This window comes from Bos indicus x Bos taurus, chromosome 8 (genome assembly GCF_003369695.1).
Source record: "Bos indicus x Bos taurus breed Angus x Brahman F1 hybrid chromosome 8, Bos_hybrid_MaternalHap_v2.0, whole genome shotgun sequence".
Classification (NCBI taxonomy): Eukaryota; Metazoa; Chordata; class Mammalia; order Artiodactyla; family Bovidae; genus Bos; species Bos indicus x Bos taurus.
In genome coordinates, this window is record NC_040083.1 from 103,811,683 (window position 1) to 103,837,702 (window position 26,020).

Consider the following 26,020-nt stretch of genomic DNA (forward strand, 5'->3'; position numbering starts at 1 on the left):
AGATTATCTCGTTAAAGCTTCATATAATCCCATGAAGCAGAATAATTTGCTTTTGTTTTTAACAGAAAACTAAGGCACAGAGAGGGAAAACTCTATACTCAAGATGATCTAAAAATCGGAGACACTTGGCTGAGAGCTCAGGGAGCCTGATCCCCAAACCGATGCTCTTAATACAATGCACATGTAATTTTTCATTAAAAAACAAGTCCCTGAGGAATTTCTGGTTCCTAATATTGCTTCATCCATCGGGTCCCATGATTGTCAGACGCGGGCTGGACCTCAGACGCAAGCCGCTGCTCTCAGGATCCGGGGACCGAGGCTCAGAGCTGGGCGGAAACTCATCCCGGCCCGGGATCTGGTCCCCCCACCCCACCTCCCCGAGAGCCCCAGAAGCAACGCACGTGGTCGGCGAGGGCGGAGGCGCTTCCCCGCGCCCCGGGAGGGAGCCCGGCTGCTGAAAGGTAGCTCCCAGCTCGGTTCCGACGCGAACCTGCTTCCCTCTAGGCCCGGAGGCGAGCCCTGCGGGCGGCTCCTCCCGGTGGGGTGACCGCGCGGGGCCGGCCCGGCCCGGGGGCGGGACTCGGGAGGGCGGCGCGGGCGGCAGGCGGGGCGCGGGCGGCGGTGCCCAGAGGCTGCGGCGCGGTGGGGCGGCGGTGCCCCCGACCTTCCGCGTCCCCGGGGGGCGGTGGTGCGGGCGGCGGCGGCGGCGCGGACGGGTGAGTGTGCGCGGGCCCGGGGCGCGCGCCCCTGTGTCTGCGCGGGCGCGGGCGCGGGCGGCCGCGAGTCCAGATTTCAGCCGCGCTGCCGCCTGGGTGCCCCGGTCCTGGCCTGGTGTGGGCGCCGAGAGCTGAGTTTGGGCCCCTGTTGTGCGTGGGAGCCGCTCTCCGGCGGCCCTTGTGAGGGGGCGGGGGAGGGCGAGAGGGGCGGGGGGCTGATTTCGGGGGTGGAGGGAGGCCCAGGGGCAGCAGACCCTGGATCAAGACTCAGCCGCCCAGGCCAAGGCCAGAGGTGGCCGAACATCCCCTGCCCGATCGAGCTTGGTTCCTTTGTGGCTCCATCCCCCAACCTGGCTCCTTGACCTTGGATGGTTCACTTTCGTTTCTGGGTCTTAATTTTCTCACGTGTAAAATGGAGGGCTTGGAGCTATTGTCTCTGAAGGCTTTTCCACCCCTAAACTTCTGTGACAGACCCTCCATCACGGCCCCTTGTTGGGACTTTCCAGTTTAACAAAACAAAACTTGACTTGTGAAAACTGTAGGATTCCCCCGTCCCCCCAGCAGACACACACACACACACACACACAACTCAGGGAGGCGCTTGGGGCTCTTCTGGGGATGCTGGGCACTCAGTGTCTGCAGAAACGGAGATTTTTGCAGAGGTTTGCTACCCAAATCAGAAAGATGCATAATTGGAAGGTCTGGTTAAATGGAATCAGCAAGGGGAGTTAGGAAGCTGGGGAGTGGATGGCCAGTTAGTTTGAGGAACTTCAGGGCTGGGCTCACTCCCTGCCTGACTCCATCCTGGTGTCTGACCTCACCCCCCCTTGTCCCGTTAGGGCTAGTGTAGAGCTGGAGAGGGGGTGGCAGCTCAGAATACACTAATGGGTGATGGGTCAGCACCTGCCCTTGGCCAACATCCCTCCTGCCCTCTGCAACCTCCAGTTTGGATGAAAGGCTACAGGGTGAGAGCAGAGGCCGCCTTGATTGGCCCCATCCTGCCCTCTGGTTTGTACCTCTCCCTACTTGGCAGTTCCTTCTCTCCCTCCACCTTTGCCAAGCCAGGATCCTCCTTCAGTGCTCTGAGAAGCCTCCAGAAGAAGTCTTCCCTCAATCCAAGGTACTGCCCGCTCCCTCTGACTGCCTTCTCTGATCATTGTCTGTTTCTCTGTTTCTTGTTTCTCTTTCTCTGAGTTTGTCTTTTCTACCAGATGGTGGTACCCATCAGAGAGGGCTGAACAGGGACTCAAGATTTTATTGCTGGCTTTATAGTCTAGAAAGCACAGGGCCTGGCACCAGAAGATTCTTAGGGAGTGTCTGTGGAGTAAAAATAATGATTGATATGTTCTGTTTTGCCCTTGCTGCTCTCAAGTGATTTAAGTTTGAATTCTTTAAGCCTCACAACAACCTGGTTGCATTATTCCCATGCACACGTGAAGAAACCGAGGCGGTGCAAGGCACTTGCTCCAGGTCATTCACGTGGGAAGTGGCAGGACTGTGCAGGCTGCTTTTCTCCATTACACTAAATAGCCTACAGGTGCATGACTTCTCCTGCTTGGGACTTTGTGGGAGGCTAATTGGGCCAACTGGAGTGATGGGGATTTCTTCCCAAAACACCGTCTAATTGTGGGATTCTGCAGCTAATGAACCGTCCACGCTGTCTGGAAGGCTGTCTGGGCAGCTCCAGCTTGTGGATGGTCCCTTCTGCCTGGAGGAGGGACAGGGGGCTCCTGGGCCCCACAAATGTTTCTGAGACTGCAGTATAGCCTCTCTGGGAAACAGGTTCCTAGCTAGGATGTCCCTGGGTTCCTGGTCTGGAGCATAGATCCACGGATTCTCTTTGTCCCATAGGCCTAAGACCCAATCAGATGGAGCAGAACCTCGTTTATCGCCAAGTACAGGGTAGACATCCTTGGGCTGTTGTTTTCATGCCTCTTGGGGGTACCAGGGGAGAGGAAGGAAGTAAGGGATGATATGATTGACTGATATTCAGCAGTATTTGGGAGTGCCTACTGTGCGCCAGGCTTGGGGGGAGATGGTCCCTGCCCTCCCATAGCTTGGCAGCTCAGATGCCAACTCGACTGTGTTGTTGGATCACACCTGGGAAATGCAGTCTCCTTCCACCCACTCTTTTTTAAGGCAGTTTAAGGAAGAGGCTCAGCCATAGCCGGACTTGGGTTCCGAGGTTCAAAGATGTGGGAATGATAGGCTTGGATTCTGGAGCTGGATGGCCTGATTCATCTCCAGTCCCCACAGCTCCCAGCCACCCCACTGTGGGCGGGTCACGTCACATCTTTGACTCGCAGTTCTGTCTCCGGGGAAATGGGAAAAACCTGTGAGGAAGTGGCCTGATGGTGAGCAGGATACTGGATGCCACACTTGTATTGCTTTGTGTAGCCCCATAGCAGCTATGCCGGGCTGGCCTCCTTGCACCCATTTTGCAGGTGAGGTCAGCAAGGCTTGGGGAGCTAAGTACCTTGACAGTGGATATCCCAGAGCACGTAAGGGTCAAGTGAAGGTTCACATCTAGGTCCTTTGGTGCTGAAGTCCTTGCTTTTCTTTTTATAACAGTTTGTTGCTTTGTATAAACAAGGCTCCCTGTCATGAATAGACCTATCCTCTACTCAGTCAGGAAGGGAAATCCCAGATGCCTGAGAGTGGGGTCTGGTCAGCTCGTGAGTTCCCTGTGGTTCCTGGATGAGTCTGAGCTGGAGAAGATCCAAGACCAGAGGGAAGTTCTCAGCCCAGGCCTTGGAGGGTTCTGGCTCCTCCTATTCATTCCCTCTGAGAACGTTCCTTAGCCTGATCAACGAGACCACAGTCTGAGGAAAGACTCTGGGTGGCTCTCCTCAGTCTGGTGATGGCTTTGGCCTTGAGAGTCTGAGGAAGCTGGCCAGCCCAGGACCAGGCCTGAAGTTGTTTCTCATGATGTTGTTTTCTGAAGGCAGGCGAAGCTGAGTTGGCTGCTCCAGGATGAACTGCGGCTCCGAGAAGGGGAAGTAGGAGTCCTGCTGGTGCTGCTATGGCGTGTGAACCGCAGATGGACCCCGGTGGGGCAGCTGGCCCCTTGCCCACCTCTTCCCCTGGCTGGAGTCCCTTGCCTGGGGGAAGCCCTCCTGGCTGGGGGCAAGGTAGGGTCATGACCCTTAATTCCTTCCTCCTCTACCCCCCTGCCCCCGCCCCTAGGATGCTGAGCTGGAGTCAGATAGTATGCTTGAGGAGAGGTGAGTGGAAGGGCCCAGAAGTGCCTGAGATAAGGGTGGGCATTTGGGGATGTGTTTCCAGGCATTTCTGTCATTGCTACTTACTGTCTCTGTCACCGAATTCCTTAGCTTGCCCTCTACTAGGATGCTATAGCTTCCTCTTGCTCCTTGCCTCTTCCACTGTCTCTTCGTGGTGTCTCAGAGGGGTTTTTAAAGATACACGACCTTTCTGTTTCCGTTTCTGTCGTTCAGGCCTGCCTTAATGGCTCCTGCTGCCCCGGCCGTGCTGCCCTGCCCCAGGACCTTTGCGCCTGCTGTCCCTTTTGCATGTTATGCCCTTTCCCTGTCTCCTTTCCCCTGCTTAATTTCCCCTCATCCTTCAGAGCTCAGTTCAGATATCCCTTCCATGGGGAATCCTCCCCTGATGGCCCAGCCTAAGCCAGACCCTCTGATATATCCCTGCTTCTCCCTATGGCACTTAGCAGTTTGTAATTAAATTAATTCCCTATGTAATAACATGTTGAATGTCCAGCTTCCTAAGTAAAATGTAAGCTGCATGAGGGCAGGGGCTCTGTATTGCTTTGTTTATCCCTGTGTCTATAGTACCTAGCACATAGCTTGGCACATAGTCAGTTCGGTTCAGTTGCTCAGTCGTGTCTGACTCTTTGTGACCCCATGAACCGCAGCACGTCAGGCCTCTCTGTCCATCACTGACTCCCAGAGTCTACCCAAACCCATGTCCATTGTGTCAGTGATGCCGTCCAACCATCTCATCCTCTGTCGTCCCCTTCTCCTCCTGCCCTCAATCTTTCCCAGCATCAGGGTCTTTTCAAATGAGTCAGCTGTGTGCATCAGGTGGCCAAAATATTGGAGTTTCAGCTTCAACATCAGTCCCTCCAATGAACACCCAGGACTAATCTCCTTTAGGATGGACTGGTTGGATCTTCTTGCAGTCCAAGGGACTCTCAAGAGTCTTCTCCAACACCACAGTTCAAAAGCAGCAATTCTTTGGTGCTCAGCTTTCTTTATAGTCCAACTCTCACATCCATACATGACTACTGGAAAAACTGTAGCCTTGACTAGACGGACCTTTGTCAGCAAAGTAATGTCTGTGCTTTTTAATATGCTGTCTAGGTTGGTCATAACTAAATAAGTATTTTGAATGAATGAATTAATGAATGAATGAGTGGCTGGGCATAGGCAAGTGGAGATGGCATTTTATATTGTGGCTGGTTTCTTAGATGATTTCAAACTTAAAAACAAGGCTTCCTTTTATGTCTACTGTTATTAGGAAAGCAATTCACACATATACGCATACCAGTAGAATGAAATAGAATGGAATAATTTACCTTCAGCTCTTTGAAGACATTGCTCCACTGGTTTTTGGCAAGCCAGTTCTTGCCCCTTTATAGGAAATAGCTTTCTGTATGTGAACACACACACATACACATGCACACACATACACACACACTTGTACACATGCATGTTTCTTGGTAGCTTTTCAGATCCTTTTTTTTAGCTTAAGTGTGAAAATAAGGATTTCTAAGTGGAGGACTTTAAGTTCTCACTTTAAGAAACAGATGAGAGAGATTATTGCCAAGAATCCAGGAATTCATGGTTTGAAAGGGAAACAGAGATACCATCACTGTGAGAAGTCTTTGCATTGCTCGGGCAAACACCATCCACAGAGTGCAAAGAGCCAGGCTAGGGGAGCAGTTCACAGTCTCCACGTCCGAGGTCCGGAGCAGTGTGGGTTTTCCACCCTGTGCTGTGTGGTGAAGGGCTAGTCTGAGGCTCCTACAGCATAGCTGCTGCCTTTTCTGTGCTCCTCTTTCTTTTCACTTCTTCTCTTTCTTACTTTCATTTCCCTGGTACCACCAGTCAAGCTGGTTCTCCTTTCAGAGGCTCTGTTTCCTTTCCCATAGTAATTGTTTTCCACTTTCTAGGGCTTTTGCAGGAGACCCTGATTTGATTCCTGGATTGGGAAGATCCCCTGGGATAGGCTACCCACTCCAGTATTCTTGGGCTTCCCTGGTGGCTCAGATGGTAAAGAATCCGCCTGCAATATGGGAGACTTCGGTTTGATCCTGGGTTGGGAAGGTCCCCTGGAGGAGGGCATGGCAAATATTCTTGCCTGAAGAACCCCCCTGGACAGAGGACCCTGGTGGTCTATGGAGTTGCAAAGTCAGACATGACTGAGTGACTAAGCACAGGGCTCTTGGAGGATTAAATGGAATCAGGACTGTGACCCTGTGACTGTGGCTACTGCATAGGAAGGGCTCAGTCCCCGGAAACTATTCATATTTTATTTTATTGTTCTATTTTTATTTCAGCCCTTATCTTCTTTTTATCTGTTTTCCCTCATTTACTTATTTTAAAATCTTATTTTATAATTTTGCCTTTTTATATTTTATTTTTATGAAATCCTTTCTGGAACAAGGTGTGAGAAGATAAAAACAATACAACTAAACCAGTGTGGCTTTATGGTAACTTAGGTGCTCTGACAAGCTTTTAAATGATGACAACCATAGCAGCCAGTTAGTCAGCACCCATTTTACACTAAACGCTTTATTTTCATTGTCTTAATTATTTGCAGAATCTTCTACAGTGGATATCATCATCCTGTAAGGGGATGGCCAGGAATTAAATGGCTTCTTCAAGGTTTCTCTGTTAGTGACAGGCTCACGTACAATTTGAACCCCAAACCATTTAGCGTGTGCTTCCCCCACTTCATTCATACATGAAACATTTATCTAGTACCTGCTGTATACTTGGCACTGAACCCAGTTCAAGGGGATTCAGTGATGTGTGAAACCCATGTGGGAGTAATATTGTTCGGATGGAGGCAGTGGCTGATTGAGTAACTGGGTGTACATGAACTCATCTTCAGTGAGCGTAAAGGAGAAGGGCAGTGATGGGCAGGGTTATCAGACATTTGACCTGGCGAGAGTTTAGAGCATCAAGGAAGACTCCGTGGGAAAGGGCTTAATGAACTGGAACGCAAATGATGACTGGGGTCTAAGGGAGTGATGCCAGGGGGATGTGTTCTAGGGAGAGAGCGGGAAGAGCATATGCAAAGGCCGTGCGGTGGGAGAGAACACTGCAGTCCCAGGAACAAAGGAAGTGACAAGATGCAGGATGAGGCTGAGCCTTCAAGCTGAGTTTGGCAGGAAGCTAGTTCTTCTAAGGACTGGGGGAGTATGGTAACGAGCTTGGTTTTCTTCAGAGCACTGGGAAGCTATTGAAAGTTAGCTTTTTTTTTAAAAGATTTATTCGTTTATTTATTTTTGGTTGAGCTTGGGTGTTCATTGCCACGGGCGGGCTTTCTCTAGTTGAGGGAATGGGGGCTACTCTCTAATTGCGGTGTGCGGGCTTCTCATTGCAATGTCTTCTCTTGTTGCAGAGCATGGGCTGCAGGGCACATGGGCACATGGGCTTCAGTAGTTGCAACACACGGGCTTAGTTGCTCCACGACATGTGGGATCTTCCCAGACCAGGGATCGAACCCGAGACCCCTGCATTGGCAGGCAGATGCTTAACTCACTGGACCACCAGGGGAAGGCCCCTATTGAATACTTTTACTCAGAGGATTCACATCGTTTGATTTGTGCCCTGGCAGCTGTGTGAATCGGAGAAAGCAATGGCATCCCACTCTGGTACTCTTGCCTGGAAAATCCCATGGACGGAGGAGCCTGGTAGGCTCCAGTCTATGGGGTTGCTAAGAGTCGGGCACAACTGAGCGACTTCACTTTCACTTTTCACTTTCATGCATTGGAGAAGGAAATGGCAACCCACTCCAGTGTTCTTGCCTGGAGAATCCCAGGGACGGAGGAGCCTAGTGGGCTGCCGTCTATGGGGTCGCACAGAGTCGGACACGACTGAAGCGACTTAGCAGCAGCAGCAGCAGCTGTGTGAATGCACTGTGAGAAGAAGAGCAGTTGAAGAAGCCAGTTAGGAGACAGGGGTACAGGGAGAGGTGAAGGGAGCCTGGGTGAGGGTTGTGGGGAAGATGCCGAGGGGTGCATGGAGCTGGGAGAGATTTTGTTGGGCCCAATTGGCAGGGCCCAGGGATGGACTGGGTGAGGGGGTGGAGGAGCGATTGAGGAGGGTGGTGGGCAGGAATCCCCAGGAAGGTGGAGATTTAAGACTCCAGTATTGCCCAGAGCTGGGCTCTGTGCCAGTAGATAACATGTTTGTGGTTTAACCCCTTCAGTCCTGCTCCTCTTCTGAGTGACAGCTACAGAAAATGTGCTGAAATATTCAGCTTCCATCCTCGAGTGGCTAAACTCTAGGATCCTAGTATCTCAGGGCTCAGCCAGCCCCAGCTTTGCCCTGGCTGCTCACGGGTGGCTCCCGGGGCCTCATAGGTGAGAGAAGAGCTCAGTCCTTTCCTTCAGTTTCTCTGCTCAGAAGGGAAGTAGGTGTGGCTTCCTTCTGCTGCCATTCCTCCCTGGGCCTGAGGGGATTAACCTCACTCTGGCTCCTGGTCTGGCTTCCATGCAATGTTGCAGGGCAAGAGTGAGAAGTTGTGATAAGCCTGAGTTGATGTGGTTTTTGAGGTACTACTTTCACGCAATTTATGCTTTTAAAGTGTCAAACGAGTGCTGAGATACTGGGGAGGGCTTGCCAGTAAGTTAGTGGATTGGATTTCTGTGGCTATTGTAACAATGACCACTAACAGGAGCTTAGAAAATGCAGTATCCTCTTGCAGTTCTGTAGGTTAGGAGTCTGACACTGGCCTCACTGAGCTCAGATCATGAGGTCAGCAGGGCTGTGTTAGGAAGCTCCGGGAGAGACTGTTCCTTTCCTTCCCAGCGTCTGAAGGCTGCCCGTACGCCTTGGCTCCTGAAGCCTTCTGCCACTTCAAAGCCAGAGGTGTGCCATCGCTGTACCTTTCTTCCGTAGTCACAGCCCTCCTGGCTCTTCTGCCGCCTCCTTCTTCCACTTTTAAGGATCCTTGTGATTGCAGTGGGCCCCTCCCCAGATTATCTGGGCTTCCCTGGCGCCTCAGAAGGTAAAGAATCTGCCTGCAATGCAGGAGCCTGGGGTTTGATCCCTGGGTCAGGACAATTCCCCTGGAGAAGGGAATGGCTACTCACTCCAGTATTCTTGCCTGGAGAATCCCATGGACAGAGGAGCCTGGTGGGCTACAGCCCATGGGGTCGCAAAAAGTTGGACATGAATGAGCAGCTAACACTTTCCACTTCCCCCGGGTAACCTAGGAATCGCCCTCTTTCGGGCCCCATTAGACCCTTACTCTTACCTGCAGCCTTCATCGGAAGGTTTAAGGATGGCAAGTCCTTCTTTGCTATGCGAATGTTCAAGGCCGGAGGAGGTGATGCCATCAAGATCTGGGTTCACCCCAAGTCTTTATCGCTTAGCCACGTGAAGCGTCTGTCTGCTTTCAGAGCTCCGCAGTGGCCAGGTCCTTACGGTGCTCCGGATCGACAATACCTGTGCGCCCATCTCATTTGACCTGGGAGCCGCCGAAGAGCAGCTGCAGACCTGGGGTATTCAGGTGAGTGCTGACTGTACTGTGTCCTTATTACCTTTTCTCCCATCCACCCATCAATCCACCCATCTGTCTGTCTTATCTATTCTATCATCTCATTATTTACAACATTTCTTTTTTTTACTGGCTCATTCATCGTTCTTTTAAAATTCTATTTTTGTGTCTTATACTGGGGTGTAGTCAATTAACAATATTGTGATAGTTTAAGGTGAACAGTGAGGGGACTCAGCCAGACAGAACATGTATCTATCCCCGCCCCCCCAAGACTCCACTCCCATCCAGGCTGTCACATGTTACTGAGCCGAGTTCCATGTGTGATACAATAGGTCCTTGTTGGTCATCCATGTTAAACATTGCAGTGATTCACAACATTTTTTTAAGCACCTACCCTGTGCTTGATATGCCAGTTAATTCACGTAATAGACGTGTGTTTGGGGGTGTCCGCCCTGTGCTGGGCACTTAATCACAGCTGCTCAGTGATTGCTACAGAGGTGACTAGGTCCCCGTGCCTGGGGTCACACACTGGGGTTTTTGTGCAAATGAGAAGACATAATGCTCTAGGAACACTTGCACTGACTCTGGCACATAGTAAATGTTCAATAAATTGTGGCTCTTAAGTTCCCACAGGTGTGATTCTCACTCTTCTCATATCCTTTAGAGTATGAGGTCTGATCATCACTGCCTGGGATGGATTATTTATGGATAAGGAAGCTACAATGCTAATTTTACCCTGAAGACTTGAGAATTTACTCCTTTAACACAGAATTGTATTATGGTTTAAAACATTTTAGCACCATTAAAGGGAAGCGTTCCAAGTTGACAGGACTCACCCCACATCAGCATGACAGCTGGCTTTCCTTCCCACGCTTCCTTTCAGCCTTTGTACAAAAGGACATTTTCCTTAAACAGTTGTCTTCAGATGGGGTTTTCTTCACTGGTGAACAGTTTGCATATTGTTCTACCATGCTCCTAACTACCATCTCTAATGATTAAATTCTGTGTTCTTAAGCAGTTCATTCTCGTAAGACCTTTATGCTCTAGGGCGTTTTGCTCGGGCAGAAAAATGTGAGTTTTCAGTATCTTGGACTGCATTAATAGCTGTTGATGTAGTTTGATACTAATACTTGTATATCAAGTGTTCACTTTGGAAGGGGGCCCTGGGCTTGGATAAGCAGATAGTTAGATACAGATATCCGTCTAAGTAAGAGAGCGGCTCTGTGTGTAGTCTGTGCTGTACTTAGTCTCTCAGTCGTGTCTGATTCTTTGCAACCCCATGGACTGGAACCTACCTGGGTACTCTGTCCATGGGGATTTTCCAGGCAAGATACTGGGGTGGGTTGCCATGCCCTCCTCCAGGGGATCTTCCCAACCCAGAGATCGAACCCAGGTCTTCGGCATTGCAGGCAGATTCTTTACCATCTGAGCCACCAGGGAAGCCCCAAGTAAGAGAGCAGAAACTCCCAGGGATGTCCAGATAATATGTATATATATATATAATACATATATTTACTGTATAATATATGGGCTTCTCTTGTGGCTCAGCTGGTAAAGAATTCGCCTGCAATGTGGGAGACCTGGGTTCGATCCCTGGGTTGGGAAGATCCCCTGGAGAAGGGAAAGGCTACCTACTGCAGTATTCTGGCCTGGAGAATTCCATGAACTAAATCCATGGGGTCGCAGAGTCGGACATGACTGAGCGACTTTCACTCACTGTATAATACATGCTGCTGCTGCTGCTGCTAAGTCGCTTCAGTCGTGTCCGACTCTGTGCAACCCCAGAGACGGCAGCCCACCAGGCTCCCCCGTCCCTGGGATTCTCCAGGCAAGAACACTGGAGTGGGTTGCCATTTCCTTCTCCAATGCATGAAAGTGAAAAGTGAAAGTGAAGTCGCTCAGTCGTTCCCGACTCTTAGCGACCCCATGGACTGCAGCCTACCAGGCTCCTCTGTCCATGGATTTTCCAGGCAAGAGTACTGGAGTGGGGTGCCATTGCCTTCTCCGGTATAATACATATATAAGTGTTATATGTATTATCTTGTTTAATATGCACACCACCTCTATAAAGTGTACATTTATTACCCTCATGTTCCAGAGGAGGAAAGTGAGGCTCAGAGAAGTGGGTTTCCTTGCTCTGGCACATGAGGGGCAGGGCCAAGGTTTGGACCCAGGGCTGGTCAACTCCAGGGCCTGCCCCTTAACCATTAGGCTCTCCTGGGTCTGTTGTGAGGTGCTGAGCCTGGGGTTATGGGGATCCCTCTCCTGGACGTCTCCCTGGGTCTTGAGCTGTCCTGCCTCCCCATTAGGGCCCGTCCTTCTCTGACCCTGTGATGCCATTCAGGGCTCCATGCGCCTTGTTCTGCGTTCTAGGGCAGCCCAGGATGCACTCACCCCACTTCCACATGATAGCCACGTGAACTGGACACAGCATGCTTGCTGGTGGGAAGAAGGGGCATGGTTCTCTGTGGCCGACGGGTCTCTTTCCCTTGGGTGGCCAAACAGGTCCCAGCTGACCAGTACAGGAGCCTGGCTGAGAGCGCCCTCTTAGAGCCCCAAGTGAGGAGATACATCATCTACAACTCGAGGCCCATGCGGCTGGCCTTCGCTGTGGTAAGGAGGGCGGGGTCCCCTGAGACACTGCTGAATTCAGTGCCACGCCCTGCAGCCTGTGGGTGCTGGTAACGCCTTTAGGGGCTGGTGGCCAGGCTGCCGGGGAGAGAGCAGTACCCACGGCCCTGGGTTTGGTGTAGGAGGAGGTTTATGGGGGAGAGTTGTTACCAGCTCCTCATGTAAGGGGTGGATGGCAGATTTACTAAGGGCAGAGGATGGGGGACTGGGAATCTGCAGACCTACCCCCGAGACCCCAGTCTTAGTATCTGGTCTTGTGAAGACCTTTCTGCTCTCTGGGACTTGGTTATTTTATTGACCTTTATAACAGCCACATGAGGGAGGTATTATTGTCCCCATTTTATGGATAAGGAAACTGAGGCTCAGAGAGGTGCCATAACATGTCAAGTCCACTTAGCATTTAAAGTGGGCTTCTGACTCAGATTCATCTCACTCCCAAGCCCTGCCCTTTTCTGTTTTATTTAAAATCAGAGTAAGAAGGAATTTGGAATACCTGTTCTAACCCCTTGCCTCTCCATCTGCTTATGAACAAGGAACAAGGGCTTGTTCTCACAGGCCCCCACACCCGCATTGGTCTGTCTGGCACTGTGAGCTCTCTAAATCCGAAGAGGGTGTCTGAAGTGGCCAGAGGGTGGCCCTGGGAGTGGAGCTGCTCCACCCAAGGACAGGTGTCCCTGACCATGCCCTCTCTCTGGCTTCTCACAGGTGTTCTACGTGGTGGTGTGGGCCAACATCTACTCCACCAGCCAGATGTTCGCCCTGGGGAACCACTGGGCAGGCGTGCTGCTCGTGACCCTGGCTGCCACGAGCCTCACCCTGACTCTCGTGGTCATCTTTGAGAGACACCAGAGGAAGGTGAGCCCTCCGGGGACCCCAGCCATGCTCCCTCCAGAGAGGCTGTACCAGCAGGAGAACCCCAAGTCAGACCTTTCTTCCACCTGCTTCAAAGAATTTCCCCAGCTGTGAAACTTCGCCCTGGCCCATGTGTCCAGTGACTCAAAGAAGTCCAGTCACACGTGTGATCAGGTCCTTTCTGTTTTTCCCTCTGATCCCTGTGTGTTGTTTTTTGGAAGCGGGCTGGGTTTTGAGCGAGTCTGGGAGTGGCAGGGACGGCCCTTTGAGGCGACTGGGTCTCCCCTGCCATGCGCCTCCCCTGCCTGTGCGCTTGCGATAGCCGTGTGCGTGGGTGGACTCCAGCCTGGCTCTCAGTTGACAGTTGCATCACCTTTAATCTCAGTAGCGACCTCTGAGGCCAAGAGTGGGTGATCAGGGAGTTTAGGTAACTTGTGCCAATCCCAGTCTGACTGGCAGAGTTGGGAGTTCAAAGCTTGAACCCTCTGATTCCTGTGCCTTCATTCACAAAGGAGATTGATACCTCTGGCTTAATGCATGGTTTGCTAACTGTCTTCTGCTTCTTCAGCATCAGTCTTTTGTTACTGTTGAGCGCTTCATATGTGGTAGATCATCTATTAAGTGCTTTACATACCTTAACTCAGAACCCCCCAGTAAATCTCTGGGTAGAGTCTTTTATATTCATTTTACAGGTGAGGTACTTGAGACTCCAAAAGGCCCAAGGAGTAGTCCAAGGTCATGCTGCTAATAAATGGCAGAGCTGGAATTCAAAGCCGGGAGCTCAGATTCCAAGCCATGTTCTGGACCAATACCCAAGTGCATTGGTGTTCTGTGGCTGTAACAGATAACCATAAATGTAGTGGCTTAAAACAATGTTTTGTTTTACAGTTCTGTAGTTTAAAAGTTTTGACAGGGTAGGGCTATCTCTTCTCTAGAATCTCTAGTGGGGAATCTGTCTCCTTGTCTTTTCTAGCTCTGGAGGCCTCCTGCGTTTCTTGGCTCATGGCCCCTTCCTGCATCTTCAGAGCCAGCAGTGGTGAATTGAGTCCTCACATTCTTGACTCTGAGTCTTCTCCCTCCCTCTTCCACTTTTAAGACCCCTTGTGATGACTTTAGGGCTCCCCTGGTGGCTCAGATGGTAAAGAATTTGCCTGCAATGCAGGAGACTCAGGTTTGATCCCTGGGTCTTTGGGCTGTCTAGGTAATCTGGGCCAGTTTTCCTATTTTAAGGCTAACTCATTAGCATCATTAATTCCATCTGCCACCTTAATTCCTCTGTGTTATATAACATAAATTCACAGATTCTGTGCGGTAGGATTTAAGCAGCCTTGGGAGGTCATTATTCTGCCTACCACACCTCCACCGTCATTCTTTCTTCTTTTTTTAAAAAAAATCTATTTGTTTATTTTTGGCTGTGCTGGGTGTTCACTGCTGCACATGGCTTTCTCTAGCTGCAGCGAGCAGGGGCTGCTCTCTAGTTGCAGCGCATAGGCCCTCATTGTGGCGGCTTCTCTTGTTGCAGAGCATGGGCTCTGGAGTGTGGGCTCAGTAGCTGTGGCGCCTAGGTTTAGTTACCTTGCAGCATGTGGGATCTTCCTGGAGCAGAGATCAAACCCGTGTCCCCTGCGTTGGAAGGTAGGTTCTGAACACCTGGATCATCAGGGAAGCCCCTCCACTGTTCTCCTAGCTACTTTAGGAAGCTCCCCAGCACCTGGCACAGAGATGGACTTTGAGACCTTTAGTAAACACTCTACTCTTGCCTGACTCAGGAGGAGAGGGCGGGATGTGAGGAAATGTGGTCAGAGTTTAGGGTATGAATTCCATTTAGCGCCTGTGCTCACGGGAACGAATAGGAACTTTATGGCTCAATCATTCTGAAAGGATCTTTGTTGAGCTTCAAGATGAGGCTGACAAAATAATGCTGCCCTTGGGCTCCGTTAATGCTTTCATGGTCTTGTGTTTGGCCTATAAAAAAATAAATTGAACTGGCTGCTTTTGCAATAAGAACCTTCTCTTGGGGAGGGGGAAAATGCTAAGTGTTCTGCTTTATCAGGAGCAAGAAAAATATCTGGTGCCTGGCAAGTGCTTCAGGGAGGCAGTTCAGGGAGGCCTGCTGTGGGTTTCTGCCTCCTTCCTCTGTTTCTTCCCTATTCAGCTGGTATTCACGAAGGCTCAGCAATGCCAGGGGATGTGCTGGGCATAGGGCAGAGAGATGAACAAAACTGTTTTTCCTCGTAGGTGCAGCATGGAGGCCCCAGGTGCATAATGGCTCTTCTTTCATTGCTGTTTTTTGATCCTCCAGGATCCTTTACTTTCTAATATGGCCATCATTTAATGAGCACTTATTATGTGTTCTGTATTTGGGGCCTGATATCTATGCCCAACAACCTGACAAGAAGGCAGGATACCCCTACCATTTGCTAGCCCTACAACCTGGGGTGACTTATGGCTTAACCTCTCGGGGCTTTAGTTTTCTCATCTGTAAAATGGGATGATAATTGTAGCTCCTCATAGGATTGCCGGGAGAACTAAACGATGTAATACACGCAGCGTGCTTGTACTCCGACTTGTGTGCGTGCATTAGTTGATCAGTTGTGTCCAACTCGTTGTGAGACAGTGGACTGTAGCCCGCCAGGCTCCTCTGCCCGTGGAATTCTCCAGGCAAGGATACTGGAATGAGTTGCCATTCCCTTCTCCAGGGGATCTTCCCAACCCAGGGATTGAACCTGGGTCTCCCGCGTTGCAGGCAGATTCTTTACCATCTGAGCCACAAGGGGAGTGCATAATCCTACCTGGTATTATATAACGTATTAACTCTTCACTAGTGGGGAAACCAAAGCTCAGAGAGGTTAAGTAACTGGTCTGTGGTCACACAGCCTTCCTTACGTCTTCCTTTGAGCCTCAGCTCAAGGACTTCTTCTCAAATCCCTTGTTACTCAGGACCTTGCAGATCCCCCTCCCTGACCGTCGTCACTCTGACTGTTTGTGTTCAACCTGCATCACACAACATCCTTGAGAGCCTCAGCATTTGTACACACCGCTTTGGTTTCCCCTGTTTGGGAGAGGTAGGAGCCCCTCCTCCTGCAGATACCTGTGGCATATGACTGTGTCCTGGGCACTGGGTGAAGTGCTTCACACACACAGTCTCAATTCAATCTCACCACCTTCCTAAGGGCTGGGGACACTTTTTATCCTTATTCAGAACTGGAGAAAGCGAGACTCAGAGAAGGGACACAGCTGACCAGGACCACACTACCCAGAAGTAGCGGAGCTGGGCTTCACCCCAGGCTTGCTGACACTGTTGAATTTATTGTCCCAACAACCCCACAGTCTGTTGTATAGGGGAGACAGTGGCTGTGTCTTAAAGACCAAGATTGTCCCGTGGTGTCTTGGGCTGGGACAGTGCATGGTTATTGCCTGGGCCCAGGAGTGCCCCGACAACATGAAGTTCAGGCCGTGAGGCTGGCGTTTGTCTTCTAGGCCAACACCAACACAGACCTCAGGCTGACAGCTGCCAACGGAGCCCTCCTGAGACACCGGGTGCTGCTGGGGGTTACAGACACGGTGGAAGGTTGCCAGAGTGTGATTCAGGTACTGCGTCATCGAGCGACCCCTTCTGTGGGAGCTTTGAGGCCGGGCTCCCCAGGTCTGTGCAGTGTCTGCCCGGGTCTGCTAACAGAGACGGCATCAGCAGCCCTTCCTTCCTCCCTGCTCCTGTGTCCCCTTCTGGAGACTCCTCTCTTTGTGGTTAGCAGCAGCCTAGAACCTCCACAAGGCAGGGCTGGAAGGACAGTTTGAAGGAAGCCAAGCTACATTCTGCCTTCAACATTTATTCAGCAGAGAGATGGGGCCTCCCCTGTTTCAAGCCCTCAGTGCCCAGATGAGGTCCCTGGAGAGGCAGGTCAGACCTTGAAGGCTGTGTGCCCCTGGCTTGGTTGTTTCCTTGGCTCCAGGGAAATGCGAGATCTGAAGCGACCAGAAGGAGGTCACGCAGTGTGTCTGGGACACAGCCAGGCTGGATGAGGCTCAGGGCTCCCGATCCTGGCTGTGCTCTGCCAGTGGGATTGGTGCATCTCCTCAGTCAGTGTCACGCCTGCTCTCACCCAGTGGGAGCCCGGGGTGGGGGTACAGGTGGTCTTTGGTAGGAAGCCCATTGGGCACATGACCTGTACATCCCCAAAATATTTACCGAGAGCCCACAATGTGCCAGGCACTGTTTTAGGTACTGAGGCTATGGCAGAGAACAGACATAGGCAGGTCCTGAGTTTACGAAGCACGCCCGAGATGGTGTAGGATGTAAAGGGATCTTGCTTGACACCAAGGGTGAACTTGATCACTAGACTACTGGTAGGTCAAGCGTGATAGTGTAGATCAGAAGCTTCTTGAATCTGGGGGTCTTTTCAGCCTCATTTACCTCTAAATCCTCTTTTATCGTTTGGTACAGAGGAGCGACTTGGCAAGTGTTAGTTGGATATATGGCTGGCTGGCTGGATTGACTAAGGAGTGGACACATCTTTTAAAAAACCAGGTTCTTTCAGTTACAAAGTAGCATCTTGAGACTGGGTGATATAATGGATTTTTTGGGGGGGGATGCGCGGCATAGAGGGGTCCAGGGTGAGTAATGGGTGAGGGTAGAGGTGAAATAAGTGTAGCATGAAGAGATAATCACTGAACCAAGATGATGGGTAACTGGAAGTTAATGACTTCCTGTGCTCTTCTTCTGTGTATATATGTTCATGATAAAAAGTAAAAAAGGAATCCAAATATTCCCTTGGGGGTGAGGTAGTGGAGAGATGTGACCTTGGGTCTCACCGGGAAGAGGGAGGCCCGAGATCCAGAGGAGTGGGTCTGTGGCCAGGGGCGTGGGCCAGGCGCCAGTGGTTTCTTGCAGAACTCAGGTTGTGATGTGTGAACATGGAGGATTTCCACCTGGCTGAGTTTACCCCGGCCTCCTGGGGACTGTGGAGGTGGAGGTGGAACGGGAGGTGATGGCGAGGGGCCAGCAGACTTCTTAGCCGCTCCTGCCTCCAGAGCCCCCAGGTTGTTGACCTCTGACCTGGCCACGGACAGTGGAGGTGATAGCTCTGAAGGGTTTCACTCGTTTGGTTGTTAGGTTCCAGACAGAAGGGCATCCCAACCACTGTGGATAGAGGGGGTACATACATGCGTTCATCCCAGGTGGATATGTGGTGTCCAGGATGGTCCAGAGTTTATCTGGGATGTTCAGTGACTTGAGAGAGATGGGACTTCAGCCATTTGGGACAGGGTTTGACAGTTTCCGAATTTTGCACACAAAGCCATTTGTCTGCCAGTCATCCAAAGGGGATCGGCTATGTAGGGGAACTCAGAGACAGCAGAATGGCTCCCATCTGAGACCAGGGTGAATCTGGTCATCCCCAGAAGGGCGGGCCTGCGGGGAGGAGGCAGGGGGTGAGGCCCGTCTTGGGGATGGAGAGTTCGAGGTCCGGCGGGCTTTGTCCTCTGTGGTCATGACTGCTTCTCTCCCCAGCTCTGGTTTGTCTATTTTGACCTGGAGACCTGTGCGCAGTTTTTGTCTGATCACATTCGAGAGATGAAGATGAGCCAAGAAGTAAGTAAGATACCTTAAGTGAAAAACAAAAGAAGAAAATAAACCAGGAGGCTAAATTGTATAGATTGCATTATCTCAGTGTTGGGAAAATGTCTAAGGAAAAAGTTACTTGGAAGGAAGAATACCTCTGTGGAATCATGGCTGTTTTTGCCCAGGATATTATGGCTGTTTTTCTCTTCCTGTATAACTAGTTGCATTTGCCACATTTCTTATAGTGAATGTTTATTTTAATTATAATAATAGTAATAAATAATAATAGATTTCATTTATCACAACAACAATGATCAAGATTCTGGCAGAGGAAAATACCATATATTTAAGTGACTTTCCCTGGTTTAGAATCTTCAGTGTTTTGGGGAAGAACAGGCAGATTTTGCTTCACCTACACAGAAGCAGAAACTGAGGCTCTGAGAAGGCCCAGAGCCAGCTGGAAATGCTGGATTCGGAGCCCAGCCCTCCCATCCTCGAGCCCTGTGCTTCTTTCGTGGGACCCATTTCCTCGGTCCCGAAAGTGCTGTAGTTGGTCTTGAATTCAGGATTGTGGCTTAGCCCCGATCCAGCTAAGTTAGTCCCTGTGTGGCTTAGGAGAAGGCCTTTGAGTTCAATTGCTCATCTGCAAATATGGGTAAAGATTTCCATGTCCCAGGCTACGCTGAGGAACAGATGAGAGCATGGACGGAAAAGTGCTTCTGACTGTATTTTTGCAGGAATTATCTGATCTCTCCAATGTGGCTCAGCTCCAGGGTCTCCTGAGGTCAGCATCTGAATCTGTAGACAGTCCACCCATCCTCTGTGGGTCTGATGCTTGGCTAGCCACCTGGCCTCCTACATCCACCCAGCTGAGGACACCATTGAGCCCCTCTCTGTTTCCTTTGTAGTCCTTGCTGAGAAGCAGATTGAGCCAGCTGTGTGTTGTCATGGAGACTGGGGTAAGCCCCACAGCCAACGAGGGGCCAGAGAACCTGCTGGAGGAAACTCCTCTCCTGCCCGACCGTCCGGGTTCCACGGAAAAGCCGCTCATGCAGACTGAACTTCGCCAGCTTGTTCCTGAGGCTGAGCCGGAGGTAACAGGCACCCGGGCCGGTAGGGCTGCCCTCCTTCACCGGGTGTTTGCATAGAGTCCGTGCATGGCTCTCAAGTTCTACTGTAGATTCCTGGGACGTGCCTTTACTGAGTTGGTTGGGACAATACACCTCTTCCAGCCTACTAGTTTTTTTTAATATTTTTTTTCCTCACTGCAGCAGTTTAAAAGATAGCTTGCTGCTACTGTTGCTGCTAAGTCGCTTCAGTCGTGTCCGACTCTGTGCGACCCCATAGACAGCAGCACACCAGGCTCCCCCATCCCTGGGATTCTCTAGGCAAGAACACTGGAGTGGGTTGCCATTGCCTTCTCCAGTGCATGAAAGGGAAAAGTCAAAGTGAAGTTCCTCAGTCGGGTCCAACTCTTAGTGACCCCATGGACTGCAGCCTACAGGCTCCTCCATCCATGGGATTTTCCAGGCAAGAGTACTGGAGTGGGGTGCCATTGCCTTCTCCAAAGATAGCTTAGAGGAATATAAATATAAATTTTTAAATATAAAATACTTACTGGGTACCCCCCCATTTAAAAAATATCTTGGTATTTTTTTGTATAGTTCCATGGGATGTGTAGTTGTGTGTTGATGGATGGTAAGCCTGTCTCAACATGAGCATGTTGATAAATATTTGGGTCATTTTAAAATCTGTTTATCAACCGATCTATCATCAATGTATCTATCTCCTTAAATTGCAGTTGGATATTGAAATCTTATGTGCATCTCTGTTGAATTCCCATTTCCTCCTGCTCCAAAGTTCTGTTGGGTCCTGCTAGCTAAGCTGTTTGTTTGGGATGGCTAAGAGCTGGTAGACCAGAAGTCTGGTAATATGGTTTGCAGCTTGTGGAAGCCCCTTCTCACCGTGAGGACAGACGGTCTGGATGACAAGCCGCGAGGGGTGATCTCCGGCAGGGTGTGATACGGGAGAGCACTCGCCTTTCGTTTTTTGCCTCTAGATTTGGAGATGAAAAGTCTAGTCCAGTCCAAACTTTCCCTTTTGCATGGATGGGGAGTGGGGAGCCTGCAAATAGGACCATTATGAGAGAAAATGATAAATATATTAATCTCTTCAAAGAGCTGAAAATATAAGGTCACATTCTTTCTTGCGCATGCATGTCTGGGTTTATGTGAAATAGCCTATTAACTATGATGGGTCTTTTAAATGATTTTTTTCAAATTCACTCAAACCAATAGTAATACAATTTCCTGTCATGAATATCAAGTCTCAGTGCGTGTGCACATGTTTTTAAAGTAGCTGCCCTTACAACGTAGTGAGGGAAAGTACAATCGATGCCCAAGTCTCAGCCTGGGCCAGACTGTCTTATTTCAGGAGGAACCCAGGATGTGTGAAAGGCAGATAAATAGTTATAATGACCTCTTACATTTTTATAGATTTTTGTCATGCATAAAATTCTTTAGCATTTCCTCTAAAATATGGGTTATTTTCCCTTTTTTCTTGTTGGGTGAAATAAACTTCCAGGGGGTCAGCTGACTTACTCAAGGTCACATAACAAGGGAGAATATGGCAGAATCCAGGGCAGAAACCAGCCTATGATTTTCAGGAGGCAAATTTTCTTGTTGAGTTTCTTTGCTTATGTTAATCAATTTTGAAGTAAATGGGTGCAAAGCGCAATCTGAATTAGTAAGTGGTAGGCTATTTGATGTTTTCAGCATTTTTCTAGCACAAAGGATAACTCTTAAGGAAACACTGATCCAACAGAGCTAGTTTCTGCTTTTTGAATAATGATAATGATAGTGATATTGATGGCATTTATTGAGTACTGCACACTGGGCTTTCTTTCCATAAGTTCCTTTAATAAATCCTTACTCTAGCACAATCAGAAAGATGTTTCGATTTTCTGTCTTTTGCTGCTGAGGAAATAGCTCAGCAAAGTGAAGTGACTTGTTTCTGGTCTGTCCCAGGGTGGCTGAGCTGATATTCCCACTTTTTTTGATGCCTAACTGTACCGACATAAACAGCCTGGGTGTAACCCACACCTTACTGCATTACCTTCAGACTGTGAAAGATCTCTGAAAGAGGAAAATAAATATAACATTTTAAATAAAAAATACTTATTAGGTACCCCCCCATTTAAAAAATGTCTTGGTATTTTTTTTGTGTAGTTCCATGGGATGTGTATTTGTGGGTCCATAGATGGTAAGCCTACCTAAACATGAACATGTTGATAAGTATTTGGGTCTTTTTAAAATCTGTTTATCAGCCAGTCTGTCATCAATCTATCTCCTTAAATTGCAGTTAGATACTGAAATCTTATATGCATCTCTGTTGAATTCCATTTCCTCCTGCTCCAAAGTTCTATTGGGTGCTACCACCTAAGCTGTGCTGCACGTTAAGGAGCTAGAGCATCTTCCCTGGAATCCCAGCTGCCAGACAGGTGGATGGAACTTTGGAGACCAAATGTGTTAATAAGAGCATGCAGTAAACACAATTTTTCCAATTCTTTTCTTTTTTTTTTACTTAAATTTTTTTTCCACTGCAATAAAATATACCCAATATTAAATTTCCCACCGTAATTCTTTGTAAGTGTATGATTCAAGGGCATTTAAGTCCATTCACATTGTTGTGCGACCATCACTACATCCTCCTCCAAACCCGTTTTATCTTCATTGTTCATCATTGAAACCACATACCCATTAAAATACAAACTCTCTTACCTTCCCCAGCCCGTGGGGACCACCATGCTACTTTCTGTCTCTATGAATTTATTGCTGTGTGTGCATGCTCAGTGGTAAAAAATCTGTCTGCAACGTAGGAGACCTGGCTTTAATACCTGGGTCGGGAAGATCCCCTGGAGAAGGACATGGCAACCCACTCCAGTATTCTTGCCTGGAGAATGCCATGGACAGTGGAGCCTGATGGGCTACAGTCCATAGGGTCGGATGTGACTGAGCGACTAACACACACATGCACACACACACACACACACACACACACACACACACGTGCTTGGTCACTCAGTCTTATCTGACTCTTTGCGACCCTATGGACTGTAGCCCACCAGGCTCCTCTGTCTATGGAATTTTCTAGTCAAGAATACTGGAGTGGATTGTTATTTCCTTCTCCAAGGGATCTTCCGGACTCAGGGACTGAACCTGGGTCTCCTGCATCAGCAGGTGGATTCTCTACCGCTGAGCCACCTGGGCTTCCTGAATTTATTGCTGTGTGTGTCTCTTTTAAGTGGAATCATACTGTGTTGGTCTTGTGTCAGATCCTTTGTACACACACCTCTGATTGAAGAGGTCTTTGGCCTCAGCCAGCCAACAAGCAAACAAAAACAAATGCGTGAACAGGGTGAAATGATGCATTGTAGTTTATTGGAGAGAAACCTGCTCCTCTCACGTGCATGAGGACAGGAAGTGAAGACAGGTTCTCAGTGGGACGGGGACGGTCCCCTCGCGCTTTTAGGCTCAGCTTTTTTTTGCTCCTAAATATCCAACTGAGTCAGGCCCTAAACCCTGCTTTCCCTGGATCAGAGCATCCTTTATTTTCTCTAGGGGGCTCACACAGCATAGAGGAGAGAAGTGTGATCTGGTAGCCTCGATGAGCACTTTTAATATAGGAATACTAGCCTGAAGTAATACAGCAGGTACTACCCTGTGTAAACTGAAGAATCTGCCGTCATAGGGGTATTCTCCCAACCCTGCCTCCGTTTACTGGCGCTTCTCTTCAGGTGCGTTACCTTGACCTCTGTACTTTACAAAATCACTTGCAACTGGAAGGAGAGAGAGAAAGAGACAGGGTGTCTCTCTGTGTGTGTGCAATTGGCTGTTATAAGCTAATGGTAATTTCTGTAGTGCTCCCTAGCTTTTTTGTGCATGAAAGTGAAAGTGAAGCTGCTCAGTCGTGTCTGACTCTTTGCAACCGCATGGACTATATAGCCTGCCAGGCTCCTCCGTCCATGGGATTTTCTAGGCCAGAGTACTGGAGTGGGTTGCCATTTCCTTCTCCAGGGGATCTTCCCGACCCAGGGATCAAACCCAGGTCTTCCGCATTGCAGGCAGATGCTTTACCGTCTGAGCCGCTAGGGAAGCTTTTTTGTGCATATTATCGCCTCCTAGCAGTTAGGTTACCCACCTTGGAGATGAGGAAATTGAGACTGCAGTAGTCCCACAGAGCTTGAGAGCTAGAGTTCCGGACCCGTTCAGGCATCTTGCAAGAACCTCGGCTGAGGGCCTGGCCGGGTTCTTCTTAGTGAGTGTCACTGCGGGACCAGTGTCAAAGCCGAGGACCACTTGGCTTTCTCTTCACTCTTTAGATACTTCTCTGTGGGCCTCACTCTGCTTCCCTGTCTCTTCCAGGAAATGGCCCAGCAGCTGCTGGCGGTGTTTGGTGGCTACTACACCCGCCTCCTCGTGACCTCTCAGCTTCCCCAGGCACTGGGGACACGACACATGGACTCTCCAAGGATTCCGTGCCCCTGCCAGCTCATAGAGGCCTACATCCTGGGCACCGGGTGCTGCCCATTCCTGACCAGGTGACCTTGGAACGAAGGTACTCCTCTTCCTCCAGGACTGAAGGTGAGAGGTCAGGGAGGCCTTGGAGCCCTGGGGTGGCTGATGGCGAGGCTCTGGGGTGCCCTGAGGCTGTCAGTCATGTCAGCACTGGGGATCCGGTGTTCACTCCAGGACCCTGCACCAAAATGGCTTGTCGACAGTCCACGCTGACCCCTGGCCTTTGCAGAAGCGGATGGTCCCACTCTGAGCTACTTTCTGTGCTGCTTAGAACTGTTGGCATGAGTGGAAGGGGCCCCTCGCCCATCCCTTTCATTGTCTGGTGAGCCCCGAAAATGTGAAGATGACCAGACGGGGCTGAAAGTGGGCCCAAAGCTGGCTCTCAGGCGATGCTCCGGTCCTCACCTGCTTCGCGTCAGATGGAGACTCCGGAAGGACTCTGCTCTGTGTGGCGTTGCCTCGAGCCCCTTAAATTATAAGATGCCCCCTTCCCAGTCTGAAGCAAAGAAGTAAATTCTCAGAATGTTCTCCACTTTTAAGTTGTTCTTGCCCTACATTTTCTGAAAAACGATGTCACTTGGGCTTGTCTGCTAGCACGCAGGCCTTCAGGAGACAGAAGGAAGGAACGAACAGTATGTAACTAATGAGATTTGGAAGAGACTGATCCTGTCTGACTAGAGGACTTACTTTGTTCCAAGGCACACATGCCTGTGGGTGTGGTCTCACTGCAGAGAGAACAGCAGTCCTGTTCCCTCACACCAACGCTGTCCTGCAGTGAAGCGAGATCTCTCCCTCGTGGAATTCCATGAAGAGCTCAGAGGCTTCCAGGTGCTCTGCTTCTGAAAAAATATGAAGACCCATTGTTCCCTGGGCCCGAATCTAAAGACCCCAGCCTGGCATTTAAAGGCTCCCCAGTGCCGAGGACTTTGCCATTATCTGCAATTTTGGCCTCATCGCCCATAAAAATCCTTCATAGGTTGAAAATGTTTCCTGAACTGACATAGCTATTTTTTGCATCTGTTGGATTCCTATGCATGCTTTTTTTTTTTAAAAAAGATGTTTTAAAATTGAGGTATAGTTGATGTAAGATATACTATGTACGTTTCAGGTGTACAATGTCGTGATTCCTCATTTTTAAGGGTTATGCTCCATTTATAATTACTATAAAATATTGGCTGTATTCCCTGTGTTGTATAGTATATCTTTGTAGCTTATTTATTTTATACATGGGAGTCTGTTCCTCTTAGTCTCCTCCTCCATATTGCCCCTCCTCCTTGCATGTTTTAAAGCCTAGCTGTCCTTACCCCTCCTCAGGAAGCCTTCCAACATCGCTGCCACTTCTATTTTTTTGTTTTTTAAAATTACCTCTTTAATCTATTAATCCAAATCATCTCACCTTGTTTTTCTTTGGCCACACCATAGGACTTGCATATCTGAGTTCCCTTACCAGGGCTTGAAACCAGGCCCTTGGCGGTGGAAGCACTGGGTCCTAACCACTGGGAATCCAGGGAATTCCTGACTCTGCCTCCCTTAAATTCTCTCTTTTTAAAAAATTACTATTATTATTTTGCCTTTGGGCTGTGACACATGGCATGCTGGATGGTTCCCTGCCCAGGGACTAAACCTGGGCCTCTACAGTGAAAGTTCGGGATTCAACCACTGGGCCCCCCGGGAATTTCCTCCTTTGAGTTTTTGATGTAGCTGCTGCCTTTACCGGAGAAGGCAATGGCACCCCACTCCAGTACTTTTGCCTGGAAAATCCTATGGATGGAGGAGCCTGGTGGGCTGCAGTCCATGGGATCGCTAAGAGTTGGATATGACTGAGCAACTTCACTTTCACTTTTCACTTTCATGCATTGGAGAAGGAAATGGCAACCCACTCCAGTGTTATTGCCTGGAGAATCCCAGGGACGGGGGAGCCTGGTGGGCTGCCGTCTCTGGGGTTGCACAGAGTCGGACACGACTGAAGCGACTTA

At 49.7% G+C, this 26,020-nt stretch overlaps 1 protein-coding gene across 4 annotated transcripts; it reads left to right on the forward strand.

Moving 5' to 3' along the window:
- On the forward strand, positions 1 to 25,425 carry TMEM268 (transmembrane protein 268). 4 transcript variants are annotated; one of them, XM_027550615.1, is made up of 10 exons: positions 1 to 461; positions 3,661 to 3,847; positions 9,328 to 9,437; positions 11,931 to 12,038; positions 12,762 to 12,911; positions 16,389 to 16,499; positions 18,418 to 18,498; positions 19,377 to 19,562; positions 23,892 to 24,110; positions 24,219 to 25,425. In XM_027550615.1, the coding sequence occupies exons 2-9, from the start codon at positions 3,739 to 3,741 to the stop codon at positions 24,069 to 24,071; spliced, it is 1,035 nt and encodes a 344-aa protein (XP_027406416.1). In that variant the 5' UTR covers positions 1 to 461; positions 3,661 to 3,738; the 3' UTR covers positions 24,072 to 24,110; positions 24,219 to 25,425. The 4 variants fall into 4 exon arrangements, with proteins under 4 accessions (XP_027406416.1, XP_027406415.1, XP_027406417.1 ...); XM_027550614.1 differs by lacking the exon at positions 1 to 461 and adding an exon at positions 612 to 716; XM_027550616.1 differs by lacking the exon at positions 1 to 461 and adding an exon at positions 698 to 716 and having other exon boundaries at positions 3,665 to 3,847.
- Positions 25,426 to 26,020: the final 595 nt, after the last annotated feature.